Source organism: Panicum virgatum, chromosome 1K, assembly GCF_016808335.1.
Source record: "Panicum virgatum strain AP13 chromosome 1K, P.virgatum_v5, whole genome shotgun sequence".
Lineage (NCBI taxonomy): Eukaryota > Viridiplantae > Streptophyta > Magnoliopsida > Poales > Poaceae > Panicum > Panicum virgatum.
In genome coordinates, this window is record NC_053136.1 from 6,361,561 (window position 1) to 6,373,264 (window position 11,704).

The window sequence follows — 11,704 nt, forward strand, 5'->3', positions numbered from 1 at the left end:
ATTCCATACAAATGCTTTGCCCAGAGTTTATATAATGTGTATTTGATGCCCTAGCCCCTAGCTGGAATTGCTAGATTTTGGCCTACAACCCAGCTATCTAATTAATCTATAGCACTTGACCAATATTCATGAAGGTGAGTAAGCTTAGCTAGTAAGCACCCATAGAAAACAAAAGGTACATATCCAGTAGTAGAATCTCTAGCTTGCTAGTTTATTGACAGTAGTGTTCCTAGCTACTATCTTCTAACAAAGTGTAGCTAGGCAGCATAATCTCCATGTATATATGCATGGCTTTGGAAAAATAACGCATCTATATATATCTAGCTAATTGGCCACGACTCCTAATTACTAGGCCCCATGGATTAGCACTTGCCATCAACAAGCAGCACTACCGGAGACCACGAGTTCGCCGTGTGCCCGAGGCACATGACGAAGAACCGTTAGCACACGGCGAAGACTTCGTCGACGGTGGCCGACGGCAAAGCGCGATGCAGCTACAGGATCGGAGAAGAAGAGATGGAGGCAGGGGAGGACATGGAACTGCAGAGAGATGTGAGAAACGGCAAGCGGGTCCTACATTATTAGATAAGCACAGAGACACAGTATATTCTATAGCATGCTTATGTTGGGTTTGCCATCATACTCAACTGCACTAGTTAATCCCCCTCCTAATGATCAAATCAAGCTCACAAATCGATTATACAAAGGCACCCTTGTTTTTCTATGTCCCCTCGCATATCATCCATTTTGATTACTATTATTTTCTCCCTGACCCCCACAAACCTCTCTCTCTCTCTCTCTCTCTCTCTCTCTCTCTCTCTCTCTCTCTCTCTCTCTCTCTCTCTCTCTCTCTCTCTCTCTCCTACCTACGTGTATAAATGCCCCGTTCCTTCCCTCCCGAGTGATGAGAAGAAGCAGCAGCTAGAACTCAACAAGAGCTTTCAAGAAGCTTGTAGCTCTACTTGCTTGGTCACAGTCTCACAGAGAAGCAGATCAGAGAGATCACCTAGAGATAGCAATAAAGTGTTAGAGAGGCATGGGAGTGGTGGACGAGGCAGAGCCAATGGAGAAGACGATGATAAGAGTGAGGGAGTTTGACGTGACGAGGGACCTCCGGGCAGTGGAGGAGCTCGAGCGCCTGTGCCAGGTCGGCCTCTCCGGCGACCAAGGCTCTGATGACCCCGCCGCCGACGACCATGACGGCGGCGCGGAGAAGAAGAAGAGGAGGAGCGGCAAGACGAAGAAGAAGAAGAAGAGAGGCATGTCGCTCTACGTCGAGCAGATCGGCGACCCGTTTGCCCGGGTGCGCCATGCGCCGGACCACGTCATGCTGGTAATAATTTCACTATACTGAGCCACAGCGCGCACCCAGCAGCCGCAATTGACGCTTCAGCTTGACCTTGCCCATGCATGACAGCGATGCTCATGGAGTGCGCCTCTGTGCAGGTTGCTGAGTACGGGGAGGAAGACGAGGTGGTCGGAGTGATCAAGGCGTGCACCAGGATGGTGAGCCGCGGCAAGAAGAAGAAGCAAAGCTTGAACAGCTCGAAGCAGCCGCAGTTCGTCAAGGTGGCATGCCTCCTTGGACTCAGGGTGTCCCCCTCTCACAGGTGATTAAAGAACCAGACGATTAACCCGAGTTAATTACTAGTAGCGTACAGCAGCAATCATCAGGTGCTGACACATTGCGCCGAGAGAGAGAGAGAGAGAGAGAGAGAGAGAGAGAGAGAGCAATGCTTGCGAGCAACCACCACGTGGGGACAGTGCACTGACAAGCCCTCTTGTCCCTCAGGCGCCTCGGGGTCGCGACGGAGCTGGTCCGGCGCGCCGAGTCGTGGTGCGCGGCGCGCGGCGCGGCGTACGCCACCATGGCCACCACCGCGTCGAACGCGGCGTCGCTCGCGCTCTTCGCCGGCCGCTTCGCCTACGCGCCGTTCCGGCGGCCGGTGCTCCTCGGCCACCCCGTGCACCGGCACCGGGCGCGCGTCCCGCGCGAGCACCGCGTCGTGCGCCTGCCCCCGCCGCTCGCCGCGGCCGCCTACGCCGCGCTGCTCCCGCCCTCCGCCGCCGAGTTCCTCCCCGCCGACCTCCCCGCGCTGCTCCACCACAAGCTCACGCTCGGCACCTACCTCACCGTCGAGCGCGGCGGGCCCGAGGACCCCGCGCGGCCGCCGTCGCTCGCGCTGCTCAGCGTCTGGGACGCCACGCGCTCCCTCCGCCTCCGCGTCGGCGGCGCGCCGGCGCTCCTCCGCGCGTCGCTCGCCGCGGCGCGCGCGCTCGACCGCCACGCGCCGTGGCTGCAGGTGCCCTCCGTGCCCGACATCTTCCGGCCCTTCGGCGCCTACCTCATGTACGGCCTCCGCATGTCCGGGCCGGAGGGTCCGGCGCTCCTCCGCTCGCTCTGCCGCCACGCGCACAACGTCGCCCGCAAGAACCCGGCGTGCGCCGTCCTGGCGGCCGACCTCGGGCCCGACGACCCGGCCGCGGCCGTCGTGCCGCACTGGACCAAGTTCTCCTGCGACGAGGACGTCTGGTGCATCAAGAAGCTCCGCGCCACCGCCGGCGACGACACCGAGGACGACTGGACGACGTCACTGGCCCCAGGAGTCCTGTTCGTGGATCCACGGGAGTTCTGAATGTTGGCGCAATGTAAACAAGTTTTGAATTTTTTTTAAAATTTTCGTTTTACGATCATGTAGATACATCATACATACGTGGACATGATGCTGCAACTCAATGCAAAAATTGCATTGCATTTAGCAGACTGTACCCCCCCAAGTACAAATTAGAGTAGCAACAGACCTTAATCAGCTGTACCTCTCAAAGTCTGTACTTCTGAAGAGCGATTGGTGGTCATTTTCAGGTGAAATGGCCATCCATCTCTCAAAGATGCATAGAAGAGTCAGAGCAGAATATGCTTCAATTGGGTCCCTTGTATAGCCGTAAACCATAGGTGATTATTTTAGCACAGTATTCAATGGAAATTCAGTGCGACAAAATTTATTGGTTTAAGATTTACAATGAACTAACAGCAGCAGGGACTGAAGATGACTGCAACTTGCCTGCATTCATTGATAAGGATTACAGGAGCAGATCATCAGCAACCTACTCTAACCACCTGGGGTCCTTGGTTTGAAGAAAACAATTACAATCAGATGTTGTCATGAAGAATTCATACAGTCCACATCAGTGACCAATTGATCTAGCTTAAACCACAGTATGTCTTCTACTTGCTGAATATTCTGGTAAAGCTCTTGTTTCTGCAACCTACCCTTGATCAAATCTTTGAATCTTGAAAACAAAAAAGCTTCCACGCAGCAACTTGATGGGTTCAGTTCAGTGCAGCTCACAAAAGGAAAGTGCCAATTTCGAGATAATGTTGTAACCAACCCCAGATAGCATATAAAGGGACTCCAATACTCAATTCCTTTATACCCAACTGCAGGCAGTGCATATCTTCCAGAGGCCACTGGCCAGGCCCTACTTGAAATATAAACTAAGGCGCTGTATGCTTTGGTTTTCCAAAATCTGAAAAGGAAACATGGACAGTTGGCCATTGCTATCTAACAATCACTTCTCTAACCCCATTTGCACAGACCATACAAAAGAACTGCAAAGCAAGAGACAAGAAAGATATTAGTTTTGGTAGAAAGGGATTAATCTGTACCATGAGAGCAAAGTTAAATATGACTGCAATAAGTTTGCAACTTGCAAGTGACACTGGACAACAATATAGCAGTTAGGAATGTGATTCTGGAATGCAATGCCCTAGAGTAAATGCAGCCACATGTCAATGCCTCACTGGGATGATTAGAATGACATGCAGCATATCAATGCCAACTTACAGGCAACCATAGGCAGTTCATTGTTCAAGCATAAACACAAAATATTCTACATGCACCAAGAAAAAACGTGATTGTTTATGTCAAATCTGCTGTATGTTTTTTCAACTATTCACAGAACATTCTTTGCAGTTGCCTTGGTCTAAAGAGCTTCAGTAGATAGGAGGCCACAAATTAAAGACAAGCATATTTTTGTTGGCTGTCGTATGCAGATTGGGAATAAACATATGAATTCGTCCTCATACGACACTCCTAGATCTAATAAACACTGTAATGTTGACAAGAATATGCATAATTGGTCCAATCTGCTTACATGACACTATGCAACTATATCTAACAAGGACTGCAATTGGACAGGGATAAGCAAAATATCAGTCCAATCAGTTAGTGAACCACTTAAAGCAAAACAGAATAGAACTTCTTATAAAAGGAACAAATAAATAAGAACAGTCTGCTTTAGGTCACCTTACAGGAACGAGGGAATGCACCAAAATAAAAGAGAAAGCAAATGGCTAGTAATAAATTACCAAGGCTAGAAAGAACAAAAGAATAAAGAAAAGCTAAAGCCAAACAAATATCAGTTGGTGAAAAGTATTCTGCAATTGGAAACTTTATTTCACACACTCCAATTGGCATAGATATTAATGCAATTTACTGGAGAAAACTAAACACAAAACTTTATTTTTTTTCACTCCATTTCTGTTAGATGCTAATATCTGAAATCACAAACTACAAATGCATTTCGAATCACTGAGACCAGACATCAGGTTCGGCATATGCATTTTTTTGGAGGAGTGAGATTCAAGAGAATAAAGACACTCAAAAGTCACAAGATGTTTATTTTGGTCCACTTTATAACCGATTACTTAGGAGCACTAGCAAGACTATACCAGTTCTGACTCCCCTGTCCAAATATCATGTCCAGTAAGCATTAAATAATAGAAAGGTCCAATTCATAAACAAATAACACTTTCAAAACAAAGGTCCAATTCATAAACAAATAACACTTTCAAAACAATGTGCTATGAACCTATGACCCTTAGATAACAAGAAAGACACACACAATGCTGAGCAGTGAGGAGAGCTGGATGGCAACAGCTGAAGGAGGTGAACTTGTTGGACTTGGAGGAAGAAACTTGGTGGAAACTGGATTGATCTCATTCCTTCTTATTGATTTCCCAATAATATGACAAATCAGCTAAAGAGGAAATCTGTTGATGTATGTGTATAAGAGAGTGTGTGTAATTGTGTAATCTTGGAAGGACTAAATTGTAAAAGGTACACAAATATATGGGAAGGAACAGAGAGGGATCGTGATGTGTGGCTCCAGAAATTTCCCCAAACCACTCGACTCTACATGGTGTCAGAGCCGTTCGAGGCGCTGCAGCGGCGATTCTAGCCAGCGGGTGGAGCCAAGCGGAACCCGGCGACGCGGCCTGGGGACTGGGGAGGCACGGCGCCGGAGCAAAGCAGCAGGCAGCGGTTCAGGTTGGTGGTGCGGCTACTCAAGGGTGTTGTGTAGAGGCAGGAGCAACTCGTGTCTAGCTGGTTCTTAAATCTGCTGGTGGAAGAGCTAGCTCTAGGTCCCTGCGTGGGAAGGAAGTAGAAGGGGCCTGTGTCGTTTCTGCATTTCTAGTTGCTTTGGTGCTAGCAGGTTGCAGCTGAGCAATGGGGGACAATCAGGGCATTGAGCAGGTTCTTGGGAAGCTGGTGGAACTGCTTACAGAAAAGAAAGCTGAAACCCCATCTACAAGCAAAGAAGCCTTACCACAAATGGATGCATTCCAGAAGTTAGAGCTTATGCCAATTGATATCAGGTTGGAAGGTATAAAGAATTATTTAGCTTGGTCCAGGAGAGCATTGTTGTTGTTGAAAGCAAAAAAGCTTGAAGACTACAGTTAATGGGAAAGTAGCTGAGCCAGAGGATAAATCAAGTAATGAATGGAAATCTTGGGATGCTATAAATTCTTTAGTGTCTGCATGGCTGTTAACTTCTATGTCCCCAACAATTGCGGGATCAGTAGATACACTTCCTAGTGCTTCTGGAATATGGGAAGCTGTATCAAAAATGTACTCAGGCAGTGGGAATGTTATGTTAATGGCAGAAACAGAAGATAGAATCTATCATCTGAAACAGGGAGAATTGCCTCTAATGGCTTATGTTGCTGAGTTGAAGCGATTATGGGCTGATCTAGATCACTACGAGCCTATTGAGTTACCACACCCAGAATGTGTGGCATGGGTGAAGAAGTATGTGGAAAAAAGGAGAGTTCTTCAGTTTTTGAGAGGATTAAGATCAGAATTTGAGGGAAGGCGTGCTGCTATGTTTCATCAATCTAGTCTTCCTAGCCTGGAGGAAGCCATAGCTGCTATGGCACAAGAAGAGAGTAGGCTGAAAGTAATGAAAGGGAATGCTCCATCTCCGCCTCAGCCAGCGTTTGTGGTGGCAGAATCACATGAAACCAGAATATACTATAATTGTGGTGAGAGAGGTCATCTGAGTCGTATTTGCCCTCAGCCACAAAGGTCTCATCGTGGAAGGGGGAGAGGTAGTGATAGAGGTACATCGAGGGGAGGTGGATACCGTGGGGGAAGGAGAGGCTATAGAGCTAACTTTGCTATGCCTGAGGAAACTGCATCAGATTTGGTCACAATTCCAGTTGCAGAGTTAGAAGAGTTGAAGAAGCTAAGAGAGAACAAGAGTAACTCAAAATATGATGATCAAGGAGCAGTGTCAACCTCATTTGGTAATATTGCCAATCTTGTTCATTCTGATTCAGGTATGAGGAACAATGCTTTGGTAACCACAAAAAAACTTAATTCGAGTTGGATATTAGATTCGGGTGCATCCAAACATGTCACGGGCACGCCAAATGAATTTGCATCATATATACCGTATCCACATTCTTATAAAGAGACAATTCAAACCGCCGATGGAACATCCCAACCCATCAGAGGGGTTGGCACGGTGAAATGCACTCCATCCATAACATTATCATCAGTGTTATATGTTCCTTCCTTTCCAGTTAATTTGGTCTCAATAAGTTCATTAGTTGATCAGATGGACTGTCGGGTTTCCCTTGATCGTGAAAATTGTCTAATTCGGGAAAGGAAGACTAGAAAGAGACTTGGGACTGGAGTGCGACATAATGGACTCTGGTTTCTTGATAGAAGGAAGACCGATGAAGCAATATGTCTGGCTCTCACAACAGTAGCTAGTGAAGAGGAGGCGAAGGTAATGCTTTTGCACTGTTGGTTGGGGCATATATCTTTTGATGTTATGAGTAGAATGTTTCATGATGAAATGTGCAAGGTAGACAAACTGAAAATTAGTATGTGATGCTTGTGAATTTGGGAAACACACGAGAGCCTCCTACGTGAGTAGAGGACTACGGAGTGTGAATCCTTTCATGTTGATCCACTCAGATGTGTGGACTTCTCCTGTTGTTTCAGTGAGTGGAATGAAATATTTTGTTACCTTCATTGATTGTTATTCCCGTTTCACATGGTTATATCTTATGAAGCACAAAAGTGAGGTATTAAATTGTTTTAAGGACTTCTATGCATGTGTAAGGAATCAGTTCAATACTCATGTTCAAATTATTAGAACTGATAATGGGACAGAATATTTGAATAATGAATTTAGAACCTTTCTTTCTAAAGAAAGGATATTACACCAGACATCTTGTCCTGATACACCCCCACAAAATGGAGCAGCAGAAAGAAAGAATCGCCATCTACTAGAGGTGACCAGGTCACTCATGTACACAATGAATGTACCTAAGTTCTTATGGAGTGAAGCGGTTATGACCGCGACTCATCTTATTAACCGCATGCCATCAAGAGTGCTTGGTATGAAAACTCCATGTGAAATGCTCTTCGGGAAAAATGAATTTATTGTTGCACCAAAAGTTTTTGGATGCACTTGCTTTGTGAGGGATCACAGACCTTCTGTAGGGAAATTGGATCCCCAAGCTATCAAATGTATATTTGTTGGGTACTCATGTGGGCAAAAAGGATATAAATGTTGGAGCCCATCTGAACATCGTATGTTTGTGAGTATGGATGTCACTTTTAGAGAATCAATTCCTTTTTATGGAGAAAGATCAGATCCTGAGTGATCTATTTTCTATACTTGAATCTCCTAGTGTGGATGAAGTTACTCGTGAGGGGGAGAGTAAGAATGTTCAGAGTGACTCAGTTGAGAAACAATCGAAAATAGAATGAGTGATAAGTACTTCAGCTTCTCAGGAAAGGAGAGTGGAAGGGGTTAATAATGAATCAATCTCTTCTCAAGATAGGAACTTTGAAGATGGGAGGCAACATGATAGATATTTTTCAAAGGTATATACAAGAAGGGAGTATAGATCTCCGGCAGAGGCAACAGAGGTGGCACCACCACCTCCAATACATGACAGTACCCAGGAGATAATTAATGTGCCTTCATCACCGGAAGTTGAGCTTGATCATCCTTTATCAGATGACTTGCCCATTGCATTGCGAAAATCTACACGGATTAATGCAGGAGTGCCTCGGCCAAGGTATGGATTTGAGGATGATATTAGTAACTATGTTTCAGTATGCTTCTTTATCCCCTTCATATAAATCATTTCTAGCCTCATTGCAATTAGTGCAAATTCCTAAAGATTGGAAGGAAGCAAAACATAATCCAAAATGGAAAGAGGCCATGCTTGAAGAATTAGCTGCTCTAGAAAAGAACAAAACTTGGGATCTTGTACCTCTCCCTATAGGTAAGAAGGTTGTCGGTTGCAAATGGGTATTTACAGTAAAACAAAATCATGATGGGAAAGTAGAGAGGTACAAAGCTAGACTAGTTGCAAAAGGGTATTGTCAGACTTATGGAATTGATTACGATGAGACGTTCGCACCAGTTGCAAAAATGAGCACAGTGAGGACATTAATCTCTTGTGCAGTTGTTTATGATTGGCCATTATATCAGTTAGATATTAAAAATGCTTTCTTGCATGGAGATCTCCGAGAGGAAGTCTATATGGAAATTCCACCAGGATTTGCTACTGATCAGACTAAGGGCAAAGTGTTGAAGTTGAAGAAGTCATTGTATGGTTTAAAGCAGTCACCAAGGGCTTGGTTTGATCGATTAAGGCGAGCAATGTGTAACATGGGATACAAACAGTGCAATAGTGATCACACTGTGTTTTATCATCATTCTAGAGGTCATGTCACTATTCTTGCAGTGTATGTGGATGATATGATTATCACTGGTGATGACACTTTGGAGATAACTCGACTAAAGAGGAATCTAAGCAAGGAATTTGAAGTGAAGGATTTGGGACAACTTCGATATTTTCTGGGTATTGAAATAGCAAGATCTCCTAGGGGAATTGTTCTTTCACAGCGCAGATATGTACTTGATCTGCTAGATGAAACAGGTATGCTTGGATGTCGCCCAGCTTCTACCCCTATTGAACAAAATCACAAGATATGTGCAGAATATGGAGACCCTGTAGATAAAGAAAGATATCAGAGACTTGTGGGACGGTTGATCTATTTATGTCATACAAGACCTGATATAACGTATGCTGTAAGTATTGTGAGTCGCTATATGCATGACCCAAGAAGCTGGCCATTTGGATGCGGTCTACAGGATCTTGCGATACTTGAAAAGTAGTCCAGGAAAGGGGTTATGGTTCAAGAGAAATGGTCATTTAGAAGTGGAAGGTTATTGTGATGCAGACTGGGCTAGTTGTCTTGATGATAGAAGGTCGACATCTGGTTACTGCACCTTTGTTGGGGGAAATCTAGTGGCATGGAGAAGCAAAAAACAACCAGTAGTATCTCGATCAACTGCAGAAGCAGAGTTCAGAGCTATGTCAGTATGCCTTAGTGAGATGTTATGGGTGAAAAACTTGTTATCTGAACTAAAACTAATGAAAGGCACTCTGAAACTTTGGTGCGACAATAAGTCAGCGCTTAGCATTGCAACCAATCATGTTCAGCATGATAGAACCAAGCATGTGGACATCGATCGCTTCTTTATCAAGGAACGATTGGATGATGGGACTCTTAAGTTGGATTTTGTGACTTCAAGCGAATAGGTAGCAGACTGTTTAACAAAGGGATTAGGAGTTAAAGATTGTGTATTAGCCTGTAGCAAGATGGGGATGATAGATATTTATCACCCATCTTGAGGGGGAGTGTTGATGTATGTGTATAAGAGAGTGTGTGTAATTGTGTAATCTTGGAAGGACTAAATTGTAAAAGGTACACAAATATATGGGAAGGAACAGAGAGGGATCGTGATGTGTGGCTCCAGAAATTTCCCCAAACCACTCGACTCTACAAAACCCAAACAGAAGGATATGCATCCAACTATGAACTAATATAGCCATGAGGATATGCATGCATGCTGCCAACTCCTTGCCTCAGCTAGCCTTAAAGTTTGCTGTTGCTCCTTGTGATGTGGGTATCCATGCAGATGATACAATGTCTGTCAACTAAATTCATTACTGTTAGAAATTAGACACTTAATGCGGCAGAGGTAATAGTAGGATTTGGGAACAAACTCTTCCTGACCAGATCTGCCCTGGTCCTCTTCATGGGTACTTGGTTCAGACATTTGGATTTCCTTAGCTTGTGGTTCAAAAAACACTAAAATATCAGTCAAAAGAGCCATAGTCATCTATAGAATCTGACTGATCCAAATGAAGTTGTAAGTTCAGGGAACAGATATACAAAAGAAACCACCAAAAATCTTGAACTTTTGCCAATTTTTAGTTTCTGCCAGGTATTTTTCAAATGCTCGTTCTTCTGAATTTTTCCGCTGTCAAGAGAGATGGCAATGCTGCCTGGTGCCACAAGCCTCATCTCATTTATCTTGAGATAACATCTAGGTCAAGTTCCTTGAAAAATCTCCCTGGATAATTTGTTATAGATGTTTACCCATTGCACATAAGTTTCTTGTGAATTAGTTTATTAATTACAACTGAACTACTAATACCTGCAGATATGCCTTCTCTTGAGCATCTTTTCAGGCGACATAAGTTCCACATTGACCTGCCCTGCGGTTTTCAGCTTTGCAATGCTGCGCTCCCCCCACCCCAATTTTTAGTGTCGACAAAGGTTTTGTTAACCAATCAGACTATAGATTGCACACATGTCAGAACTGTGACCAACTGAGCATGTTGCATAGTATTTGTCAGGTACTAAGCAAGAAACATGATACGTTTCTGAACCAGAAAAACAGTGCTCTACTATGATGCCTATCCCCTCAAGATGAACAGCAGCCGCTTAAAAATCATGGAAGCAGAAATTCGTATGAGCTAGCTAATAATATAAGATTCAACTCCTCTCAATCAGATCTGATGCGTTTTGCAGTAATCAGATTTATTTGAGCACTGACGCTTATACCAGGTACAGTGAAGAAATCAGCCAACAATTTCTCACCGGCGCTCGGCGTGGCTTCCACCACGCCCATCTCCCCCTCCCCTGCACGAACTCCGGCGGTGACTGACGCTCCCAGCCCGGCTCCAAAAAGGCTCCGCCGAGGTGCTCAGAGGCTCCCAGCCACGCGCGGCGCCACTGCCTGGCTGCATTCCTCTTCGCTTCCTCGTCCTCTTCCCAATCGTCTGCCGCGCGTGGCCGTCTCCGACATACAAGCTGCAGCTGCAGCTCGACCCGGCTGTCTACGCCACAGCGGATTCGAAGTTGGAGATAGCGAGATGGGCTTTTCCTACGTGTCTGCCAGCAGTACCAAACGCGTAGATATGTGCCTGTTCTACGAATCGTTTCTGAATCTCAGAAGATTGCAGCTCGCTGGATGTCACTCCCATCTCTCTCATGCAGCTGGTGGTAGTGCAGCCGTGCAGGTTGAGACAAGCCCA

At 45.4% G+C, this 11,704-nt stretch overlaps 2 protein-coding genes across 2 annotated transcripts; both read left to right on the forward strand.

Annotated features, from left to right (window-relative positions):
* Positions 1-933: 933 nt before the first annotated feature.
* Positions 934-5,185, forward strand: LOC120673191 (probable N-acetyltransferase HLS1). Its single transcript, XM_039953963.1, has 3 exons — positions 934-1,333; positions 1,447-1,610; positions 1,793-5,185. Exons 1-3 carry the CDS (start codon positions 1,037-1,039, stop codon positions 2,634-2,636), a joined length of 1,305 nt encoding a protein of 434 aa, XP_039809897.1. The 5' UTR covers positions 934-1,036; the 3' UTR covers positions 2,637-5,185.
* Positions 5,186-5,745: 560 nt separating this feature from the next.
* LOC120673265 lies at positions 5,746-7,159 on the forward strand. Its single transcript, XM_039954064.1, has 2 exons — positions 5,746-6,622; positions 6,904-7,159. Exons 1-2 carry the CDS (start codon positions 5,839-5,841, stop codon positions 6,924-6,926), a joined length of 807 nt encoding a protein of 268 aa, XP_039809998.1. The 5' UTR covers positions 5,746-5,838; the 3' UTR covers positions 6,927-7,159.
* Positions 7,160-11,704: the final 4,545 nt, after the last annotated feature.